This window comes from Larus michahellis, chromosome 3 (assembly GCF_964199755.1).
Source record: "Larus michahellis chromosome 3, bLarMic1.1, whole genome shotgun sequence".
Taxonomy (NCBI): domain Eukaryota; kingdom Metazoa; phylum Chordata; class Aves; order Charadriiformes; family Laridae; genus Larus; species Larus michahellis.
Genome location: NC_133898.1, coordinates 129,618,188 through 129,642,026, shown reverse-complemented (window position 1 = coordinate 129,642,026; position 23,839 = coordinate 129,618,188). Strand labels below are relative to the sequence as shown.

The 23,839-nt window shown below is 43.6% G+C and overlaps 1 protein-coding gene across 17 annotated transcripts in view; it reads left to right on the top strand.

Annotated features, from left to right (window-relative positions):
* The window catches only part of HMBOX1 (homeobox containing 1), a 115,046-nt gene that overhangs the window by 74,956 nt on the left and 16,251 nt on the right, over nucleotides 1-23,839 (top strand). For all 17 annotated transcript variants that reach the window (XM_074582126.1, XM_074582128.1, XM_074582134.1 and 14 more), the window contains 2 exons: nucleotides 307-417; nucleotides 8,356-8,509. In XM_074582126.1, coding sequence (XP_074438227.1) covers nucleotides 307-417; nucleotides 8,356-8,509 — 265 coding nt within the window. The remainder of the gene's footprint in view (nucleotides 1-306; nucleotides 418-8,355; nucleotides 8,510-23,839) is intronic.

Below are 23,839 nucleotides of genomic sequence, written 5' to 3'. Positions count from 1 at the left end.
GGTGGACAATCAAGGCAGCGGTAGATTTGGCTTCCCGGTTTGTGCCCTATTTGCCTGTAGATTGTGCCGATTCCAGGGTGTACTTTGAGTAAGGTGGAGAATAACAACAGGGAGAAGTTAAAGAGGTTAGTGACGGGGGGGACGCCTGAACTCTCTGCTTTTTCTGGGATTGAAACATTTTAAGTTCCTGGGCTTTGTAAGGCAACACCTTTTATCAGTATATAAACAGCTTCAAAATGTTTTAAAAAGAACAAGTTTTCTCTTCCTCTTTCTCTCTTTTTTTTATTTCGTTTTGGTTTTTTACAGGTATCAGTCAGAGCCGGATCTCCCATTGGCTGTTGCAGCAGGGGTCGGACCTCAGTGAACAAAAGAAAAGGGCATTTTACAGATGGTACCAGCTTGAGAAGACAAATCCTGGTAAACAAATACAACCTAAACATCTCCTGCTGTTTTATTTATGGCAAAGAAGCCTTTTGTCACTGTTTTTTATTATCACTGATCATTCACTTCTTGGTCTGGTGTAGTGTAGAGGTGTTCTCCGACCAGTTTACTTTTTAGGAGGGTAGGAACAAATCTGCACTTTGCAGCAAATGATCCAGAGCTGACTCATCTGTCCAGCTCCTCGCGCGTGGTTACTTGCCCTGTCCCCTCGCCGCTAGCCAACGCTGGGAATCAGGAACGATCGGTGAAGTTGTCTCAGCTAACGTGAAATATATGCCGAGGCTCTCCAGAATGAACAAAAGAAAACATTAATAATGGCTGCATAATAGAAAGTTGCAGCAAAAAATGCGCAGTTTGGTGGAGAGGAGCTTTGGGTTAACTTCAGAGGGTTTTGGGTGGGATCTCAAGCTCCTGGATGGGATGTTGATAGTTACAGTGGTAAGTTGGAGATGTGTCTCTCAAATCCCACCTGCTTCTCCAAATCTCAAAATAGATCTTAAATATAAAAAAAGAAGTAAAGCTCCTCATTATCTCTAACTAACCAGCAATCTTCAAAATCACCGTCGAATTAATTTCCTTGCATTGTTCTTCTCCACTGATTTTGTTTGACCACAGTTCTTTTTTTCCCTTTAGTGGTTTTATTGTAAAGATCAAAATATTTACGTTTGATTTCCTTTAAACAATGGCATGATTAAATTAACTGTGTAATTGTTTTAAGGAATTTAAGACTCAAGCTCTCTAATGTGAACTTGGCTTCAATATTCGGAGTTCTATTAAGAAAAATTCCAGTGAAAACAGATCCTCAAAACTTCTGCTTTGTGCGTAAGCTGAAAATCAAGAGGCTCCGGCTGTCAGTTGGCCTGAGAATACTTCAGCTTAAAGTTGGGTGGGTTCAGAGCCACAGCTGAGCCTGCCCTTGCTGTTAAGCATCTAGAAAATGGCTTTAAAGAATGAAAGTGGGAAGGGTTGTGAGGTGCTGGCAAGCTGCAGGGATGGCCAAGAAGCCTGGATTTTGCAGTGGCTGGGATTGCGATGCTGAGGGTCAGCAAAATTACTGCATGCGGCCGTTGAGCGTCAGCTGCTTTGAAAGCCTCCTGTGTTGTACCCGACGAAGTAACTCTCAGCCGTTTCATTGGATGGAAGGTATTGCCTCCAAAACAGTGGAGAGAACTAGAGGTTTTTTGGAAAGTGTATTTTGGAAAAAACCCCCAAAAGTCCTCTCCTAACGATGAAGGCTGCTGTGGGGATCTTTCCTATATAGCCTCGCATCTTTTCTCCCCAGTAGCGTTTGGAGCAGTTTAAGAAATAGTGTTCTGTGCTGGGATAAGCGAAACCGTCTCAAACTCTAGCACTAAAATAATTACTTCTTCCTCTTAACCTTCTTTCTTTCCCCATATCCACAGGCTCACATCTTGTTTGTCCTTTTGCTCTTGAGAAGTGTCTAAGGAAGACTTGCAACACTGAAAGTTATGGCTTAAATTGAAGTGAATCAACATTAACCCCTACTTTTCTGCCGCGCTGTCTTGCTGAGCTCTTGCTCACTTTTCTTTATACACACACGGAAAAATTGCTCAAAGAGTGGTTGTTTGAGTGTAACCTTTCTTAGAATCATAGAATTGCCTGGGTTGGAAGGGATCTTTCAGATCATCGAGTCCAACCATCCCTAAACCATATCTTTGAGCACTATGCCTACCCATCTCCTAAATACCTCCAGGGATGGTGCCTCAACCACTGCCCTGGGCAGCCTGTTCCAATGCTTAATAACCCTTTCAGTGTAACAATTTTTCCTAATATCCGTCCTAAACCTCCCCTGGCGCAACTTGAGGCCGTTCCCTCTTGTCCCATCACCTGTTCCTTCAGGGAAGAGACCGACCCCCCCTGGCTGCACCCTCCTTTCAGGGAGTTGTAGAGAGTGAGAAGGTCTCCCCTCAACCCCTTTAAATAAAGAGATACTATGCAGCATTTTTAAGAAACGTAAAAGGCACAATGGCTCCTCTGTCTGTGCCAAGGGACTGTTTGGATGTACTTAAATTCCCTTTAGAACCAAACAACGTTTCGTTTCTTTTTAGAGACTAAGGTAAAGGGGAACCCTGAGTTTTCCTGTGGCTGTTGGAAAAGTCTACTGGAGGAAAATGTGGTTGGTTTTGTTTATTGTAGGATAATCTTGCAGGCTTTGAATTATTGCCATCTTCTCTATTGCAGGTCAGACCAGCTAGCCACGAGATAATTAACGTGCATATGTGCAAGTGTATACAGTGTCTTAAGGAAGGTACCAACCTTGTCCAAAGCACCCTGGGTTTAAATTACTGTCATAAAACCAATTTGGAGCCTAAGTTCTGGATACTACGTAGAGTATCCTGTGATTACTAGACTCAACTAGCTGTTCTGCTGCCTTCTTTAGAGTCAGAAAATGAGGAAGTCAGTAGAGCTTCCCGCCATGTGCCCAAAGAAGTGACACTGTCACTGTACTCTAAAAGATTGTCCTCCTTTGAAGAAACTTAAGAGATTGAATCATAGAATGTTCATCGTTGGAAAGGACCTTTGAGATCATCGAGTCCAACCATACACACAAAAAAACCCAAACCAAAACAAAAAACCCCCTACAATCTCTGTCCTAGAGCATGCCCTGAAGTGCCACATCTAGACGTTTCTTAAACACCTCCAGGGATGGTGACTCAGCCACCTCCCCGGGCAGGCTGTTCCAGTGCCTGACCACTCTTCCAGTAAAGTAATTCCTCCTAATATCTAACCTAAACCTCCCCTGCCGCAGCTTCAGCCCATTTCCTCTGGTCCTGTCATTATTCCCCTGGGAGAAGAGGCCAACCCCCCCCTCTCTCCACCCTCCTTTCAGGGAGTTGTAGAGGGCAATGAGGTCTCCCCTCAGCCTCCTCTTCTCCAAGCTAAACATGCCCAGCTCCCTCAGCCTCTCCTCATATGACTTGGACTGGCATGTGTTTTTTTCTATTTGCTCACTTACTAGGAAGTCACACCTGGCTTTCTATTCTCACATATCCCATCTTTTCCAGTTCCAACTGCTGGGAATAAAATCTCAATCCTTCTCCTTTGAGTGCTAGAGCCAGGTCTCTCTGTGCAGAAGCACCTCCGTGTTTGAGTTACCGATGGGCAAGGTGAGGTCTTTGGGAACTTTTAGCTCCCCCAGTTCTTTAATTCCTTATTTTAGAAAACTGGATCTTCAGAGTAAGTCCATTTTCTGACTGAATTTGTTTTTGTAGTAATGGAAATAAAACTTTCGCTTAAAATTGAAACAGTTTTGAAGGACTAGGACACCAGATATGACAAGTTTATGAACTGTTAAAGAAAGAATAGTTGTTTCATGTGGAAAGGACTGGATATCACTTGGCAGACCCGTAGCCTTTCCCTGGCTCCTCTTAGCAAATCATCTCAGCTTTGCACCTCACTTTCCCGTCTCCTAGACGAGACCGTTTGCTGCGCATGCTTCGCCTGTAAGGTCCTCGCAGCAGGGACTGTCCTTTACTGTGCTTATATACTGCACCCAGCCGGGAGTTTCTAATAATACAGGGCACCAAAGATGACTTATAAATACATCAAAAGAGATTTTCTTTTCAAATGTATAATGGCGCTATATAATGCTTTAGATCATCCAGAAGCAGTCCTGCATGTGCTAACCAAACAACTTTGTGTTGTGGAGCCTTAGAGCAGTTTTGAGACATCGCTGCTGTGGAGACGTTGCTGGATGTTGCTCCTGTACAGAAGGGACTCAGCAACTCCATCGCGTTCGTTATTTGCCAGCTTGCTTTGACCTCTTGAATATGCTGTTTGTTATTTACTTGCTTTTGATTGCTGGTTGGCACGGGCAGTTTCTGTATTTCTCCTCTCTTTGGTGGTGGGTGTTCAGGCAACGGCAGACTGCAACGTCGCAGAAGAGACTTTGAGTCTCATGGATCAGAAAAAGCCCCACGCTTTTCCTACTGCACGCAATAATCTTGCTCACAAATTTCTCGATCGACGTTTTCCTGGTAGGAGCGATGTTGGAGTTGATGGCACCGCTGCGAATTCCAGTGTACTGGTGATTGTGAATTTTTCTGGAAACAGTTGCCAATTAGGGTGAAAGGCAGTTTTCTGTTGAAGGGGAGAAGTCAATGCTAAACGCTAGTGTTTGAAGGGTCTTTAATCCAATTAATAGGGATGCTTTTCATTTAGATCGGGCTTTTTTTTTTTTGGACAGGCACCACATCTCTTGTGTTTTGTGGAGGACTGAGAGCATTTTGGCAGTAGATAAATAGTATATGTTTCAGAAGCCAGTATATGAGCGCATAGAGTCCTGTAATGTTCTGATTATTTCTTCAGAGCCCGTGTTTTTTAAATAAATAAATAAATTTTCTTTTTACATTGGTAGTTCTTAGCCTGATTAGTTTGGCTGGCACTGGGTCTTGGGCAATGTGGAAAGTTTGTTGTGGAGTAACTTTAGCGTGTCTTTTGCCTCTGTGTGCTGCAAACTGAAGCTGGCACCTAGAAATGATGTGTTGGGGGTACAGATGGATGCAGACTGCTTCCATTTAGGCTCGGTATTTATTTCTGCCGGTCTTCTGTAATAGGAAGGCAGCTGTGGTCACCTTGGAGAAAACCATGTGCTCTTCCTCCTTGAACAAAAGGGGAAAAGAAAGGTAGCTGTTATCAAGAGGTAGCATCTCTTGTGTTATTCCCGTAGCAGTTCTTATTTAGCTATAAAAGAAAAGCCTACCACAAAAAAAAAAAAAAAAAAAAAAAAACACAAAAACAAAAACCCAAAACAGGGACTGGATATCCCATGAGATTTGCGGTGGAAACGTATTGTTGGTGATTTACTGTTTTGCAGAGCTGCAGAGAAAATAGTCCCTGCTCTGGTCCTTTCCATCCAAGCACTGAGCTCTGTAGGGAACCTTTTGCTGCGCAGGCGGCTGATTCCAGTCCAGCCTGGCGCGGTCGTAACTGAAAGGTGTTTATCCTGTGATCTCAGATCAGTCTGGCTAAAAATAAAGTGTGACAGCTGTTCTTACCGGTATAATATATGATAGGGACTTGCCGCGAAGACTTTTTACTAAATGGTTTCTTGGAGCCAGGAGATGGCCTGAGGCTTGCTTCAACCGTCGCGCGCATCGCCCCGGCATGGCAGGGCTTCTCTGAGACACGTGATGTGGATCAGCAATTCCCATGTGACGCTTTTAAGAGCAAGACTCTTTCTTCAGGATAGTGTCTGGGATGCGCTAAAAAGGCGGCAGGCTTTTGCCACAAGGAATTTGGAGTATAGAGACAGAGCTGCGTTCCTGTTGGAAGAGCATCACTCTTGCCTCCTCTTCCCCCAAAAGCCACCTGCAGCATCCCCAGAGTCATACCCCGCAGCTGAGAAAACGCTGGCCTGCACAAAGGAAATACGGTATTGTTGCAAAAGGTGCTCAGCACTGGCAGGTAGCGAGAGACGCCGCTTTTCATTTTTCTCTGCGAAAGGAGTTCTTCCCAGACGGTTCACCTCTACACCCCTTACAGATGTCTTGCTTTTTGATGCATATACTAAGATGAAAATCTCATACTGCATTTGCTCCGCTCATTCTGCTCCAGAGAGGAGTTTCACTTCTTAAAAGCTGTTTGAGGGGTTTGTAAAAAGAATCTGACCTAGTAACTAGGATGTAACTTATTAAGTTGTAAAGAAGTGGAGGTGGTGAGATGGCGGCAATGACGCCTTGGAACAGCAGAATAAACGGGATCCCCAAGTGCTCACTTAATTGAGGGGAATGGAGAAAAGCTCAATAATGACCTTATCAAATGTGGCAGCAGCGCGTATGTCCACCCCTATTGCCCCCCATCCATCCAAGCGCACCTTGGGCCTCCGTATGCATTCAGATGCTTCATCTTCATGTGTGTGCAAAACCAGCGGTGGGTACGTACTTGTAATTCTCGGCATATGTCTCCCTTATCTGCTGCTGATATTGATGTTACCCCATAGAAAAGAGAAATAGGTGAATTATCTAGCAAGGCTACTAAAATGAAAAAAAGCATCTTATATTCAGTAAGCGAACATATCAGTAGCAGGAGGAAATTTATGCTTTAAATGCAGATTTTTTAAATTGTTTTTTTCAACCTTTGTCTGAAAAATCACGGGCAAATGTAATGGAAGTATTCTGCATCTCTTACCTTGATGTTAGGCATCACTGATGTTTCTGTACTCTCCCTGTGAAATGAAATCCTCAGGAAGGGAAAGAATATTGCTAAGACAATGCGGGGAAAGCTAATTTCTTGTCCCGTTCCCCCCTGCTTCTTTTTAAAATTTTTATAATTTTTCTTTAAAGTTTGTTAGTTTTTTGAAGTATATTTAAAACCTAGCAACTTGATACCGACCCAGACCCCTAAACCGTGCAAGTACTAGCAAGAATGGATAAGGAAGTATCCTTGAAATAGCCTCCCAATAAATCGGCGATACGGGAAGTATTTCCTATGTTGATAAAACGAAGCGTTGTGTGTAGGCTCGTTAGCTGGGAATTAGTAGGAGTCCCCGTCCGTTGTGCATGCAAGGCAGAGACTGCGGGCTTCGCTTCTTAGGGACTTCTCCTGGGTAAAATTTTGTCATTGTTTTGGGCTCCACTACCTAACACAGATACAAGCCCCTGGCAGTAAGGAAAATATCCATGTCTGGAAAGGAACACAGCCAAATGCATAAATAGCCAATTTCTTGCTTTTTAACTGTAGGAATTTGTTTATTGGTTAAACTCGAAGTTCCCTTAACCCTTTTACTCTGTTTTAAATTAAACAAGCAGTGTTGTTTCACCAACACAGTATGTTTTCATTATTAAATCCTAACCATTCTGAGCAAGCCTGTGTACCCAGAGGGATTTGCTGTCTCAGCCCTGCTTTTACGTGTGCCCGATACTGTATTCCTGCTGCGAGCCGAGCTGCCTGCTGCTCTTCCCTCTATCCAGGCTGGTTCAGTGCCTGAATTCCAGTTGAACTCAGTATGCATATGGGATATAGGTGGTGATTTATCTTTTCATATGACTGGGTTTTTTTATGTTTTGCACGCAAGAACAGTTATTTCTCCCCTCCAGGGGAAGTCACTGAGCACAAAGCTGTCCTTCAGAACATACCCTCTTTTACGTGCTCATGTCCTACACCGGCTTCCATCCTCAGCAAGGGATACACGAAAGATCGGTCTCCCAGCGTGTCTTGATTTATCTTGATTTATTAACTGAGAGGCTGTTGTGGAAAGAATCGGGGATAAGTTTCAAAGGGCCTTTCCTGAAGGCATGGTGCCAAGTCCTGTCTCTTGCTTGATGCTTTCCAGCTCAGGCTTCTTGAAAGGAGAAATATATCCATAGAAGGGGGACAGAAGAGGAGAGGTGCGATGTTAATCTGCTTTCAGTGACTTTTTCAGGCAACCCGGCACTCGGGAGCCCATGTTTGCGCAGGTCACAGGGTGTGTTTCTATCGGTGGAGCTATTTCACGTGTTTACTCAGCTCTTTGGACATGTTGAAATACCTTTGGTATAAATTTACGTTTTGCTTTCTGAGACTGGCTGTACAATTAAATAGAAACCTGTTATTTCCCATTGTGTGGCAGAAGAGGTAGCGGCGCAAACTAAAGAAATCCCAGCCGGGGCATAGCTCACCCTTTCTGTAAGACCGTTTTCCTCTTGATGAAGACAGGACGGCTTTTCCTAAGTGACTCTCAGCTCAGTTCTGTCTCCCTTAGATTTCCATGGTCACCTGGTACCTCTCTGGCGTGGAGGTTGGGGATGGGAACTCGAGCTGGCTTTGTGTATCTTTAAGGTGTCTTTGATAATGCTTTACTTTTTTTAGTTTGAATGGTTTCAATCATCTGTCTTGTCTTTTTTTCATGAGCAGGAGTGAGAAAATGGGCATGACTTTTAATCCACTAGGAAACACAGTATTTATTATTCTTAGGGGCTACGTTAAGCATGAGACCCGCTCCTATCCCAATAGAAGAGCCAGAATGGAGACAGACGCCTCCCCCAGTCACAGCTACCTCTGGGACCTTCAGACTACGGCGAGGCAGTCGGTTCACGTGGAGAAAGGAGTGCCTGGCTGTTATGGAAAGGTATGTCGCTTTGGGGTTACGGAGATGGGCATTTTAAAGCCAATACAAGTATCCTTTTTCCTGCTCTGGTGAACGCCAGCTCAATTTTCATGGATGTGCTTTAGCATCATGCAAGTTAATAACAGTGTAATCATTTGATTCTCAACGATAGAGTAGGAGGAGCTATTTCACCCCTTTTGTTGTTTAAAAAGATGTTACACTCCTCTGGACAATATCTCATTTTCTGTAGCCCCTAAGACATCTTGTCGTTGGTGCTGTCTGACAGCATTGGTGTTCTCCTCTTCCTTTACTTTCCCAAAAACCTTTCCATCTAGCCTAACCCAGGCTCTGTCTTCGTGGGGGTCTGCATGCTCTTTACATTCTGCATTTCTCCTTTCCCAATTTACGGATTTGTCCTCATAGTCTATCATGTTATTTTACAGTTGATAACTGGCATTTCGGCAGCACTATAATTGTTCAGGATGTAGAACTTTGCCTAACAAGCAGTAGATTTCCGTGTCCAAAAAGTCTCTTACAACCCTTTTACATGAGCTGGGAACAGTACAGAGCAAAGTGGATCTTTCAAATACATATGCAGAGTGGCAGGTGATCATTAGAGCTCCCAGCTCCTCAGTCCTGCGGAGACGAAGCACGCTCTGAGCCCGGTCCCCTGGCTGCCTGGCTGCTTTGCCTTTCCCTCTGCGTACAGTAATGTCTCTTTTGTGGGTAATATTGTATAACAGAAAAGGGCTAGTGAGCTCAGCCGTAGTTTAGGGATGAATGCTTGGCTCTGTTCAGAGCTAAATGGCTGGGAGGAGTTTTCCTCCCTCCGAGAGCGTGAGGAACCTCCCTGCCATGACAGCACCAGATGCGACTGTGTGCGCTACATTCCCCTCTGGTTTGCACCTCCTTTGAGTCCTCGGCCAGCCGGTTTTTAGGATGTGCTTTTGCTCTTTCTGTAATGCTTCGCTCTCTTTCCTCTTGCTTGGACGAGGGTCTTTGGAACTGATTAGGAGCAGGAGAGTGTCTCCTTTTGCCTAAGAGCTAAGACCAAAACACTGAGCTCTCTCGGGGACCCAAGCCTTTTTACACACAAGATGGACATACTTCTGTGTGGCCACAGGCCATCGGAGGGTCTTTGCAGAGCCGAGAGCCATAACTAAGTGTTTGTGTCCATGTTCTGTCTTGGCACTGCACTGACGTTTGCAGCTTTGTCTGAATGTAAAAGTTTGAAACCTTTTTTTTTTTTTTTTTTGCTAGACCGAACTAATGCAAAGTTCTGAAATGTGGTAGTACAGGGGACTCTGGTTTTCTGGTGTCCCACTCCGCACAGGCCGTGTGACATGCAGTATAGGGTCTTTAGCACTTTAAAATGCTTGTATGACTGTCCCGACTGCAGCGTGTGGAATGCCAATGCCATCTCCTTATTAACTCTCTGTGTGTGAAGTATTTAGTTGCTCTGAAGTAGAATTAGAGCTCTTTGGGCGTGGGTGGGTTTCTTCTTGGTTTCTCTCTGGCCTAAAGTGCGATAACGGCTGTTATTTGCTGTTTGACTCAAGATAGTGCCTTGGACCCCTTTGTGGTGGGTGCCGTGGGAACACCAAGCAGGAGGAGAAAGCTAAGCAAGCAGTCGCTGCCCTTTCCTCCTCCAGAGCCCTCCTAACGCCAGGCTCTGCTGTGACACTTCAAGAAGTCGGACAACCTGCACTAGTTTGGGATGTGTCTGTTAAACATGCGGGAATTTGGTTTTGCATGTGTAAAGAAGCGAGATGGTGTTGACATTGGAAGTCATCCAGTTGTGTGCGCGGATACGTAGTCACTTGATCTCATTTTTCATTACCTTTTTTCTTCTTTGTCGTTCTTGCTTTTGTTTGCTGTGTCTTGTCTCGTGCTCTGCAAGGTCTTTGCTGTTGGGGTTTTCTCCTTATTCTGCTGGTAGATGGGGACTTCTGCCACACTGCCTCAATCCTGGCTTTAATATTAATTTGCAAAGCTCTTGCTGGGTCACCGCAAGCACTAAATTTCTCAGCCTTGTGTGTGGCTACTGGAAAGTATGGCCGAGGAGTTTCACTTGAGGCAAGAACACAGTAAACTCAAGCGGTGGTAAAAGCTTTGTATGACAATAAAACTACACCCTAAAGCAAGTTGGGAATATGGTTGTTTAACTGTTATGCTGTAATAGGCCTAGTTGAGCTGTAAGAATGAGCTGGTTTATGTGACAAGTTTTGAAAGGATGGGAGGAAAAGACCCTCTTGGGAGCCCGAGGAAGAAGCCAACTAATTTCACGTACAAGTCACCGGATTCTTCCGGGCTTGTCCGTAATATGTCTCATAACATGAAGGTAACCAGACTCCGGCTGTCTGGCCCAAGCAGATCAGGTTCGCTTGATGCTGTAGGGTCAGGAATTAAGCATTTGGCCCACTAAAATGGTATTTGGCATCGCATGTGCTCTGGTGCCGTTTAGCTGCTAATTTGCATTTTCCTCTGAAGGATTAAGTTTTGACTGTGAGTGGAGGCGTCCTACTCAGTTTAATGGACTATTTTCCTTAACTAAATGCAAGTATCGTTGCGTTGTGTTTGTACGTCCTGCAGTATCTTGATGCGCCGTTGGGGTATACAGGGATTTAGGCACCTGGTTTTGAGCTTTTCATTTGGGAAGCTGAGGAAAGTCCTTGTTCATCTTGGCTTCTAGCTATCCAGGAATGAGAAACAGAGATCCGGAAGACAATTCCATCTCAGTAATGCAACTCAGGAGGCCTGTATGCACCTTTCTGGCTGCAAAAGAGGAGCCTTCTGCAATTAGACCTAACTTTGTCAATTTAGTTAAATGTCTGAAGATGAGAGGGCTGAATCTAGACCCTAATGGAAACTCTTTTGTAGGTAATGCAGAGCTACTTCCTCCTATAAACTTCTGAAACGTTGCTGCAAAGCTGTACGAACATTTTTTGGGGTGAGGATCAAAGTCTTGGGCTGCTATATCAGTTAATTGTGGTATGTGCTTTTGACTTGGATTCAGTTGGTAAGAAATTGCAGTTGCTAAAAGTCGGTTTGTCAAACCAGCTGAGAGCACTTCAAGGAAAGAATCTGAATTTGATTGCAAAAAATTAGAGAGATTTGCTTCTAGGAGCAGGCTCTCCAACCGAAAACGTGCAGCACTGGTCAGGATTTGGCCCATGAACTGAATGAGGAGGGGGAGGGTTGGAAGTTTCTCTTTTTTTAAAAGATGCAAATCAACAAAAATTCCAGTGCAATTAATTGTTATATTGGTACCAACCTGATATAATTAAAATTAGAGTTAGGGCCAGCACATATACTTGAACGTCTGATGTACATAAGTGTCTGTATACAGGGTATGTGTATTAAAGAAACTAATTGGTTTATAGTGGATTTCCAGAATGCTGCTTGCGGTTTCTGTAATTCAATTCTCCAGTCTTTACTGCTTTTTTGGAAATCCTCCCAGGGTAGTTTATTAGTCGCTAGGCTTAGATTTCGGACGATAGATTCAGGTCTCTTTCTCCCTCTCTCCTTTCCATTTTTTTTTTCTTTTAAATATCTCTCCGAATATTTATGCTCTGAAGGTTAAGAGGAGCAATAGTTCCAGAAAGTAAAGTTCTATATTTAACTGCAGACTAGGTGTGGTTCAGACAACTGCAGTGCAAGCTCGCTCTCGCTGCTGTGCTGGTGATATCAACCTTGACCTGTTCTCTTCTGGAGCCTCCTGCTCGTGAAATATGCTGAGTCCTGCGCGCGGTGATGCTGTCGTGTGGTTAACCCTCCTTCGGGAACGGGGCTAAGACTACAGTCGGCCTTTTTGTGAAAACCTGAGGTTCAACTTGAAAGTCTTTTTCTGGTTCAGTTTCGCGTTCTTCCTTACGTCTTGTCCCAAAGATAATTTTTTTTTCTTCTTTTCTCTGCTTTACTACTTCTTTTCAAGCCTTCTCTTTAGAACTACAAAATTGAAAATTCCCTTAGGGTTTTCTCTTTTTTAATGAAGCTGTGTTGTCTTGTCTGTCTGTCTTTTTTTTCTTCCTTTTTTTTTTCTTTCTTTTTTTTTTTTCAAGTGATGAGTCCTTCTCCTCTAATCATACGTTGGAGTTGAGGTTTGTCTTCTTTTTCAGACAAAAACCCCATCTAAGATTGGCAGCAGAATCAATGACTATATACCCGTTTTAAGGCACTTTTGTTGAGTGCCATTAAAGACTTGGGGGGGGGGGGGGGGGGGGGAGTTGAGTGTTGTTTTTTAAGCATATGCTTTATCCAAAGATTAAATTAAAATAACTGTAAATTCTGCGCTAAACAAAATGAATAATTCATCAGTTGAAAGTATTTCACTTTGTCTGGGGAGCAGGGACTTTGCTTTCTGGTTGAGGCTTATTTGGTTTGATTTTATTGGTCTGGGTTTTTATTTTGACACTTGTCTGTGCTCCTGAAGCATCCTTTTGTAAAGATGCATTTAGATTAAAGAGGATGAGATGATATAGATCCCGATTATCCCCATTCCATAGATTGCGAAACAGAGTCAGGTGTTTCACTTGGCTTCGTGATCCAAGGCAACTTTATTCATAGGAGAAATGGGTTTAGATTTCCCCAGATACCGCGGGTATAGTTTCATGATATAGCTGAGCCGAATTAACAGTTTGTCACCATCTCATCCTTAGGTGTTATCCTGCCTCATCGCCCGTCTCAATTCCTCCTCCTCAGTTTCTCTGCTCCTGCCACCCTGCCTTGTGCCAGATATGTTTCTTGTCTGATTGAAATACCAGCCAATTCAGCTTGGTTCAGAAAAAAAAGAAATCCTTTTTATTTCCCCTTGCGTTTTACTGAATTGGTTCAGCTGGCCGTGCAATGAGGCTGTGCCAGAACTGGCCCAGGGCAAGTGACAGGAGAGCACAGGGAAGGGGAAGCTTAACAAAAAGATGTATGAATTTTCCACGGTGCTCTCTTGGTCTGCTCGGTTTTGTTCCGATTTTGTTTGGTTTGAGCTGGATGAGTTCCTGGTTTGGTTAAAAGTGCGGTCACGCTGACAGTTGTGTTGGCATCATGGAAGAGGTGTCCTTTGATTTTTGCCAGGGAGCAGCAACGTGTTACTGTGGCATCACTGCCAAACTGGTCTAACTTGACCAGGTTCTATTCTTTTTCCCCCTTCAAAGTGGACCCAAGCGGGCGAGGAAAGTCATCTCCGTGCCCAAACCAGTCCCTGTTGCTTACGCTGTAGAAGGTGTAGCATCGCCTGCCCTCCTGAAGAAGCACCTTCTGCAGTGGTCCCAGCGCCGGGCTGGGCCAGCGGAGCCCTGGGCATGGTTCTGCCCCTGAGCGATACCGGTCCTGACATGCGTTATTAGAAATTCTTCCGATTGTGAAAGCGCTATTACTGCAGCTCTCCTGAGCGCTGGGGCTTCCACGGCTTCCCTGGGGAAAATGAGAGCTCTATTAGCTGCTGAAATTCAGTTAGGAAATTTTCTTAGTTAATTTCATCCCATTACTCTTAGTTATGTCTTCTAGCAGAACCTTAATACCGGCCCCATAGGGGATCTAAGTTTCCTGTGCAAGGCTTTGGAGGAGATTTAAGTTTTGGATTCATTGCGTTTCTCCCTTTTCAAGCTGACAACAGAGCAGGAAGTAATGTCTTTTGGCCTCTTCCATTAGGCTCGTACATTGTTAGAAACAGAACATCAGTTTCTCATCAATATAACGATGTCCACCGGTTGGCTCGGGAATTGCTGCTCGTCTTCCTCGGGTTTGTTTGGCGGGCTGCTGAGAGGTGAGGAGTGCTGAGAGTTACGCTCTGCTGTCCCTGCGACCCTCGGGTGGCATTGAACCTTTCGGTGACTCACCGTTCTCAACCGTGAAATATCTCCTACCTGCTTGGGAGACTGAGCCAAACCAAAGAAAGGATGAGCAAAGTGCTAAAAGCCTGTGACTCTGGGGTTACCGAGGAAGATTTGTGTTAGGCATTAGGAAAAACTTCTAACTTTAGGAATAGTTGAGCACTAAGCAGGTTATCTACAGAAATTATGGAACATTTCTCAGGAGCAAATTAGCTAGAAACTGTCAGGGTGGTTCTGATATACCTGATCTTAATGCAGAGGGAAACGTCAGGGGACTTCTTTACATTATTTTCCAGCTCCTTCTATTCTATCACACGGTGTGTGTTAGTCAGCAGCTTGCAGTGGGAGGTTCAACTTCATTAAGTCCTTTGAGACGTCGGAAGGGAGTGGTTTTTCGGGATCGGTTGTCTGCTGTTCATGCTTGTGAAATGCTTTGAGATCTGCGAGTGCAGGCACTTTGCACAAAGGCATTCGGGAAAGTTCACTTGACAATTTAGACGCAGGCAAGATGTTTTTATTGTCTGAAAGTTCAAACGGTTTGGCTCAGGGTCATTGCCGTATGTCTTCATAAAATGCAAGAGCAGCCATTTTATGCTTGCCACACAGTATCTTTCTTTTTTTGCATGAGATCAGGCTACGTTCCCTCTTAGACATGCATAATATGCAAGCTTCCTATTCTAATCAGCGGTAAGCAAATCCCAGTTGTTCGGCAGATTGCATGCAGTAAAATACAATGCTGGGATGTCTGTCCAGAGCACTCGCCAGACTCGGGTCTCTTCAAGGATCCAGCACCTAATGAGTTATTTTTCTTTTTCGGGGAGCTCAGGTGCTTTTTGTATCTTTGTGTTCTCTCTCTCTTTTTTTGTTTTTTTTTTATTTGGGTTTGTTTTTTTTTTTTAATAAGAAAAACAGATCTGTGGGAGGGGCAGCTCCTTGCAGCAGACTCCAGATAAAATTTTTGTATCTGACAAGGTCAAAATAACTGAAATCAACATTTGCAAAAGGAGCCTTGTCAGTCTGACCTGCCACAGCACCGTCTGGTGCACTAAACCCATATTTTAAGAATGAGAATTCTTCTCTGGTCCAGATCCTCTCCTGCATTTCTCCAGGAGCAGTGGAGGTACTCCAGCAGTGTCCCTGCTCACGAAGGTGAGATGCAGGATCTCATCCTGAGTCTTCTCGTAGCATCAAAGCAATTGTCGTACAAATGGGATTGGAAATCTCTCTAAGTGCCCAGATGCTTTCAGTGAAGCTGTAAAAAGGCATGGCTGCTGCTTACTGTGCAGGCTAATATAATTTTCGCTGGCTCCAGTAGCACCAGTGCATGGGAGGGATTCAGAAGACCAATTTTAGCTCTTAACTTCTCATTTGCTTTTAAGAACGTCAGCTGGCTCCTTCTGGGGTGACCCAACCCACAGACCCCATACTTCGGAGCATGCCCCTGAATGCTTATACGCGTGACATCCAGCTGCCCTGCGCGCCCTCGCAGTGATTTCCTGCGGCGTGTGAAGCTGTGCTGGGGCATTGCATATGGAGAGGAGGAGGTATAGAGACAACCTCGATTCAGCCTGAGTTCCTGCTAGGAAAACATGAGTGTGACATGGCAGGTCTGAAAAGCAAGTCCAACCTGGCCTTGAACGCCTCCAGGGATGAGGCAGCCACAGCTTCTCTGGGCAACCTGGGCCAGGGGCTCACCCCCCTCACACCAAAGAATTTCTTCACAATATCTCATCTCAATCTCCCCTCTTTCAGTTTAAAACCCTTCCCCCTCGTCCCATGGCTCCCCTCCCTGCTCCAGAGTCCCTCTCCATCTCTCCTACAGGCCCCCTTTAGGGACTGGAAGGCCGCTATAAAGTCTCTCCGGAGCCTTCTCTTCTCCAGGCTGAACCGCCCCAGCTCTTTCAGTCTGTCCTCCCAGCAGAGGGGCTCCAGCCCTTGGATCGTCTCCGCGGCTCTCCTGATGATGGTCACATGATGATGATGATGATACTTGTCATTCTTTCTACCTGTCCTCTCCAGTCTGTGACTGGTTCACCCATGGCTAGCAACCATGTGGCTGTGGACGAAAGCTCCTATCTCCTATCCTGTGTTTTTGTTAAATTCTGCCATTGCAGCTGTGGGCATTCTTTCTATTCACATAAATATGTAATTCGTTCTAAATTTTGCTAAGGTCTTCAGGGTACTTCAGCAGAACTAATTATACCTGGTTTCATTTTATATGCTAAGAAGCGTTTAAAAAGTTGGAGGTCCCTTTTGCCCGAGTAACATGAGAAAGAATAAGCAAGAACGTTGCGTTTACCTTCCTGTGATCACTCATCGTATATACTACTATCAGTGTGCCGCTTATTTATCTCCTCTCTGAACTAAACTGTCCTTCTCTTATCTCTTCTCAGATGGCAAGTCTTCCCTTGCCTCAAATAACATTCATTGTCACTCTCCCCTGGACCTTTTCTATTTCTGCATGCAATTTTAAGTGACCCAGGGTGGGTGAGTAGGGACGGGAGCAGAGCTAATTACCATATTTCCAAGGTGAATATTCCAGCTTATCCAGGCAGCTGAATCCGACTCCTGTTGTTCTCTGACCTCCAGCCTCACATCTGGGTTTTGCTGATCACTCTTGTGTATTCGTTGAGAGCGTGTTTTCTTTGAGTAGCCCACAGCGATATGTGTGTCTTTTTCCCGAACAGTCACAACTGCCGTAGAACCAGTCGTGTCTGTGAGGAGTCTGAATTTGTTCTTTTCCGTGTGCATCACCCTGCTTTTTGCAAAGATAGCAAATGAAGTTCAGTCGTGGGAGTGTTTAGATATTTTTGAAATTCATGGCAATTACCCGCTTTATTTGTATCCAATATAAATAATTCACTTTACAGAGGATTATTTAATGGAAGTGTTAACGCCAATCATTTTGGGTCACAGCTTCTCTGCGCCAAGGCTTTACGGTCGTGTTGAGACCCAGATGCTGCTTGTTGGAAGGACCGTGTAAAAGTACAAGTCTTTGAGCGTCTGTCCTTTGTTTCGGTGGCCAGTCCAGCCCAAACCACGACACTGTGCCAGCACTAGACTTTCTCTAATCCTTCACGGTATTCTTCTTCCTATGACTGTTTAAAGTACGCAGGATTGAATAGTAACAAAAAGCTCAGAGTAATTAGCTGCATCATTATTTTCTTGCCTGTTAACTTGGTTTCAGGAGACAGGGAAAGTCATGGCAGAGTTGTCACAGAAACTGTGTGAACGGGCACGGTCAGTCTACATTTTGTGTAACTATTTTATAATGACTATTCACTGTGGGCTGTCTGGAGCAAAATTTCTTGATGATATTACGACCCATGTAAAGGTGATGTGTCTTTGGTTGTGTTCTGGTGCAAGGGTAGAAGTTCCACTCTGCTGTCTCTGTGTCTGTGAAGGAGCTTGAGACACTGCTGGGGAGTCTCCTCGCTCTTCGGGAGCAGACTCCTGGGAAGTTTAGCAGATGAGGCAGTGGCAGACGGCTCCCTGGGCAATGACAAACACAAGTGACAATAAAGCTGTGGTCATGCCCCCTTTGGCTCTTTTGCAGCCTGCTTAAAGTCCTGAGAAAGAACTAGACAGCCCTGACCTGCCAAGGAGGGTTGCTCCAGGTCCCAGTTCAGCTAAAAGGGATAGTCATCGCTCGCAGTGAGATTTACCCGACCTGGATGTAATACTATGGAATAAACCCACTGAAGTGAATTAGAAAATTAACTTCTTGAGCGATCTCGGAAGGAGTTAGTAATCGGGTTGGCACCTTGTCACCCCTTGCTGTGATGAAGCCAGCTGTCGGCACGGAGCACGCGTGAGCACCATCCACCTCAAAGCACTCGTGGATTTGCCGGTTTCTGGTTTCTAGGAGTATGCAAAGTGTTCCCGCTGACTCGCACTGCAGCGACGCTCTGAACAGAGCCCAAACCTGCCTCGGTGAAAGGAGGTTCTCTGCCATCTAGGAACAGATGTGAGGTCTTTATACAAGTAATAAACAGAGTAATTACAAAGAGAAGTGAGGGAGCAAAATTCCGAAGTAAAACCCTTAAGTATGTTGCATCATGTATTTATGGGCTCTCGGTCAGACTGTGGAGCACTTTAAACAGACTAAAAAGAATGCTTTATCAGAGAACCATATGGGCTTTAACCACAAAAGTCACTACCACATCCTAGATTCTTTTTTATCCTTTTTTTTTTTTTTTTTTTTTTTTTACTCCCGGACAGCACAATTGACCTTTTTTTGTTTGATTTTCCTTCGGAACATGCATACGTTTTAATTTGTTTTGAATTCTGTGTTGTTTGTGAGGAACTCTGTCAACAGCCTAGGAGACATGGACCTGTTCCAAAGAGCTTTTTTAATATGATTTCCTTATAAAGAAAAAAAAGAATGAGAAAATAAGGTACATAAGTACAAAACATATAGAAAAAGGCATTTGATTTGTTGCTTATTATGTACATAGGCTGGCGCTCTTTCAGTTTCTAAATGCTCCTTGATATTCTCTTAAGCAGAGGAGCGTTGGTCTGGGACTTCCAGTTTCATGTCCAGCTTCTCTTTTTGCAGTCAACCTTTATTATATCCTTTTCAGAATCTGATTAAATTCTCTATCTTAGGAGCAGGTAGAGCCAAGCGTACAGAAGCCTGTCGGGAGACGGCTACCCAGCAGGCTGGAAATCTAAATTCCCAAGATTATTTGTGACCTGTATGTACCCATCCATCTTGGATCAATGTTATAATTTAGCTAAAATAAATCCTTACTTCCATCTCTTGTCTCCAGTGTTGGTCCCCTTCATGTATTTTATGGTAAACCGCCTCCTCATCTCAGCCTTGAGGTTTGGGCAGGCAAAACGTGCTGTATCTCTTCCAAGGTAGGCTTCCCGTTCCTCTGCCATCCTGTGGTTGCTCTCTGAGCTGCTCAGTTCTAAATTCATCTTGAATGCGGGAGACCAGGATTGTACGTAGTCCAGGTGAGGGCTCATGCAGGTGTTTTAATGCTTTTCTTTCTGGATTGGCAACAGCCGGCATCCTCAGCCGTATTGGGCCTTGCCTTTTTGGTGGTTTTGTCGCGTTGTGTCTTTTGGTCACCGTGACTTAAGAGATAACGATCTTTCCAGCTGATGATCTTTTTGTGTATATGAGAAGTTGTTGTTCCCAAAGTGGCTGACCCTGCATAGTGCGCTGCTAAATGTCTTTTTAGTTCTTGCCCTTAGGATTGTCTGTTACTTTTTATGGTACTCCAATTCCCTGTCCTGACGTGGCTTCTAACTTTGTCATCAGCAGATCTCGTTACCGTGTTGAGCCTTTGTGTCAAGATCTTGAAGAGTTTTCGTTCTTAAGATACTCCGAAGATGATGCTTAAGGAATATCACTGATAGCCATCTTCCAAACCATTATTTTAAATTTTCAGCCCAGTTCTTAGTTATATGTTTCCTTTGTACCCTATCTCATAATTATACTAATCTTTGTCTTTTCCAAAATTATGGATAATTTCCCATTTGTGACTTTATCAAATGCTTTACTGAAGTCCAAAAATGATAAGAGCAATTTATTTTTCTAGACAGAGGACATAGAGTCAACAACTCCTCAGCTGCTTTTAGAGCATTACTACCAGTACTGTTTAAGTCACGCCTGCTAAAGAGCCGGCCCCAAGGGAACTTGGCTCTTCTGAGCTAGAGTTTAAGAGGAAGCACACGGCAAAAGCCATGGCTCATGATAGGGAGCAGAAATCCAGGAATAAGGAGCCATGGATTGATTCCACAGCTCTGCGTCTGGTTTCTTGTGTTTGTATCTCTTAACTTTGCTGTTCTATCTGTAGCTTCTTCGAAGAATATTAAAGAATAAGATTAAAGAACACAACTTCAGAATACTTTTAGGAGGTTTATGATCTGGTTCTAGAAAGCGCTCTTGAAATACAAAACATGGTGGGTGTTTTTTAATGAAGTAATACTTTTGAATCCTTGGAGCTTATTATTTCCAAGGTAACTGTTTGCAATCCTATAGGCAAAAAAGAATTATAAAAAGTTGGATAATAAACTCAGCTATTTCCTTTCCCCATGGATGGTGAATAGTCATTGGATAATCCGTAGCAAATAAATAAAAAGATGTTGCTGCTGCCAGACGTGAGTAATACTCTTCAAGGGTTCACGAAGCTACCTCATTGCTTAAAACTTTCCTTAAACCTTCTTTGCTGTGATGTACAGAAAAACCTCATGAAGCTGGGCTTGGCACCATAGGAGCTTCATCAGCCAGCGTGCTGGCCTGTGGTGATTCGTTATGCCTTGTTCTCATTTGCTTATATCCATCTGTTGCTTCGTATTTAGGTTGCAAGGCAGAGAATAGATTGATATTAAAAAAAAATTACCTTTTTGTGCTTTGTGTCCATACAGCACTTAATACAATAATAATTCTGGTCCAGATCGTGGAGGTACCGGGCATTAGGAAAAATATATGTACTGAGCATAAAATCAGAAGCCTCTTGACTTTAGGCGCTGGACATCCTGCAAGAATTGGCCTTATCTTGTCTTTTGGTCCTGTAGGATCCTCTCATTAGTTTAATTAGTTCTTATTTCCTGAAAACGCAGCAGCAATGGTGGCTGGCTGTGCGCTTCTAAGCTGAGCTGACCTGGGCCTGGTCCAGTACTGAAATTGGAAATAAAAACTCACAGATCTTTGAGGGGAAATGCTAGTGATTATGTTGGAAGTTGTCAGCTCGTACTAAGCTGTATCACAAATCTCGTGTTTGGTATTTTTCCTCTCCTGGAGGCTTAGGACAAAGCGAGACTTGAAGCTTCATAGCCCGAAGGACTATAAAATTTTGAAAAACATGACCTTACTGAGGCTAAACTAATAACAACTTGAGGGACCTTGCTGCTAACACTTGACATTCTGCGCGTACGGTTTTGGTGATCCAGCGCTGAGCTTCCCAGCAAAGCACAATTTTGAGGCAAGGCTAGGCTATTCTTCTAGAAATACCTTAGTTTAGAAGAGCTGAAAACTGAGGTCTGACTCTGATGAGTTTATTATTTTCTTCAAGAGAGCAGAGAATGATGTTTTGGGTTGAGTAATGTAAAATCCAGTTCATACATTTTGCTATTTATTTGCGTTGCTGGATAAAGCCTTGGAATCCATGTTGTCTTGCACGTAGTATCTCTAATAACCGCAGCGGTGATTACGGTACAGCTCGCTGAAAGGGGACTCACCGAGCAGGAGAACAGCCCTCACCAGTGGGTGGGCTCTTAGTGATTTCTGCAGGGTCTCATCCCTTCTTGGAAACCTTCCGTCCATGGACGGACCCTGGCTTAGCTTTGCTTGCTTTGTGGGAACTAGATCATCCCCGGGATGTAACGTAAACAACTCTTCCCCTGTAGAAAGTTAAAAAATGCAGATGAGATGTTTGTTTCTCAGTTGTCTTCATAAAGGTCTTGTTTATCAGTCGGTTAAGTCCAGAGGATTTAATGTACATAAATATCCCCATACTGTGTAGGTCTCAATTTAAATATGGCAAGTAAATAAAGGAGAACAAGGGATACTATTATTCACGCGTAGATGCCTTGTTAGCAAGAGCTTTGAAGGTGCTGTATGCTCGCACCAACCCGTTGTTGAAATATTACAGAACAATTCTCACTTTATCATGTTACCTGCTGGCTTCAAAAAATTTCCGTCTTTCTCCCCCCCCCCCCCCCCCCCCCCTTTTATTTCGTGAACAATTTAGTTAACTGTGTTGGTTTTGCGAGTCTGCGATGCCATTAAGTTTAAGGATAGTCATAAAACTTTAGCCGTTGTCTGCTGTCAGCGTCTTCAAGGTGCCTTAAGCAGAAAGTACCTGTGTGTTTCACATTGCGAAAAACTCCAAATCTTTCTACTCAGAAGAGACCTGTTGTGTAATTTCAAAAATACTCTTATCACCAAATCCAATTACAAGGAAGAGTAAATCGCCACCTCCGATGTCTTAACTATGCTTTTTTTAATTGTTAATTATCTCAACAGTAGGGTGCTATAGATTAGCAGGCATAGATTATCTTTTGCAAGTATGAGGCTTTCAGAGCTATTATCAATTAATTCTGTTTTTAAACAAATTTTAGGATAATATTAATAGCTTGATAGGATTGTGTTGGTGCTTGGGACTGCTGTCAAAATACTGAGAAAATGATTTTTAAAAAATTAGAAACTCGATGATGTTATAGCAGCTCTGAAGGTCATACAGTTTTACGTGCTCCAGCGCAAGGTGTATTTTTGGCATTTTAATCTACATTGCAGAGTAGATTCCTGCTAAGAAACATCAGTAAAATGACTGTCTCAGAGTTTAGGCGCTGATTTGTAAAACCAGAATAGAGTGTCAGCTTTATTATGGGAGTCTTTTAATGTGTACTGAAATGACTGTACGATTTATGTACACAAACACGTACTGAAATGTGAAATAATTAAAATTCCTTTATCCTTGGTGCTTTAAGTGATCTAGTTCTGTTACCTGACCTAAAAGCTCTCAAAAGCAAAAGGACTTTCGAGAGGAGATATTGCTTTATTCGATGTCAGGTGCTAGGTGGAAATCCACAAATCTAGCACACCTTACTGGGGATGTTCACCCGTTATTTATACAAAACAGATTCTCATAATTCTTTCTGCCTACCTGATACATAACTCCACCTGGTCTTACATATTCATGAGGGTGACCGAATAGCCTTTTTGCACACGCGTAGTAAATTTTGCTGCGTCGGCGAAACACTTCTGCGCAGGTGTGAGCTCCTTGGTGGTCATTCTGGTAAGGAGACCCTTCCTCGCATTATCCTTTTAAGATACTGAGTCATCTCGGGACAGTAAAAGTTCACTCTAAGTTTGCCAGCTTCTTGAGGAGGATGAGGATGTTCCTTGAAGTAGCCACAACTCTTTCTTAATTGACATAGGAGTACATACTTTGACGTATAAAAGAACCTTGAAGTGATTAACTGATGCTTGTTATCCCATCCTTAGTGATTAACTATTTCTGGCTGTCTCCTCGTTATCATTATTTGTAACATCTGCTGAGGGAGAACTGTTTTCTACAACCTCTGTTGGCACAGTGAGAAGGTTAGTAAGAAGCAAACAACATTTTAGTGAGCATATGGTTATAAACAAAGCAGAGGCCTGTCTTTGGTAACAGTTCTGTTGAGATTTCTCCTCCAGGCTTGCACTCTCTGTGAAAAGAAGCACAAGAATGAAACATCTCTTGCAGTGATGTTATTCTCACAGACTTTAAAACTGTTCTCTCCTTAGAGTATGGCAATACCCTGGGGTTGAAAGCTCAAGCTAGGAACGAGATGCAGGTTTTTAAAGAATGAGGATTCTTACGGTTTGGTTCTAAAGCTTATTCAAAGTTATGGTAGATTCTACATTGGATAAAATCCCAAATTTTTACGTTGGGACTGGCTATCTCTGTAGGTCAAACAGAAGATCTGGGCTTCTTGCCGAAATTGCTGAGAAACCTCTGGTCAGCGCTGCAGAAGAGGTCGAGCTGGAGTCCTGTGGTGGTTTCTTCAGTCCGTTAAATCCATA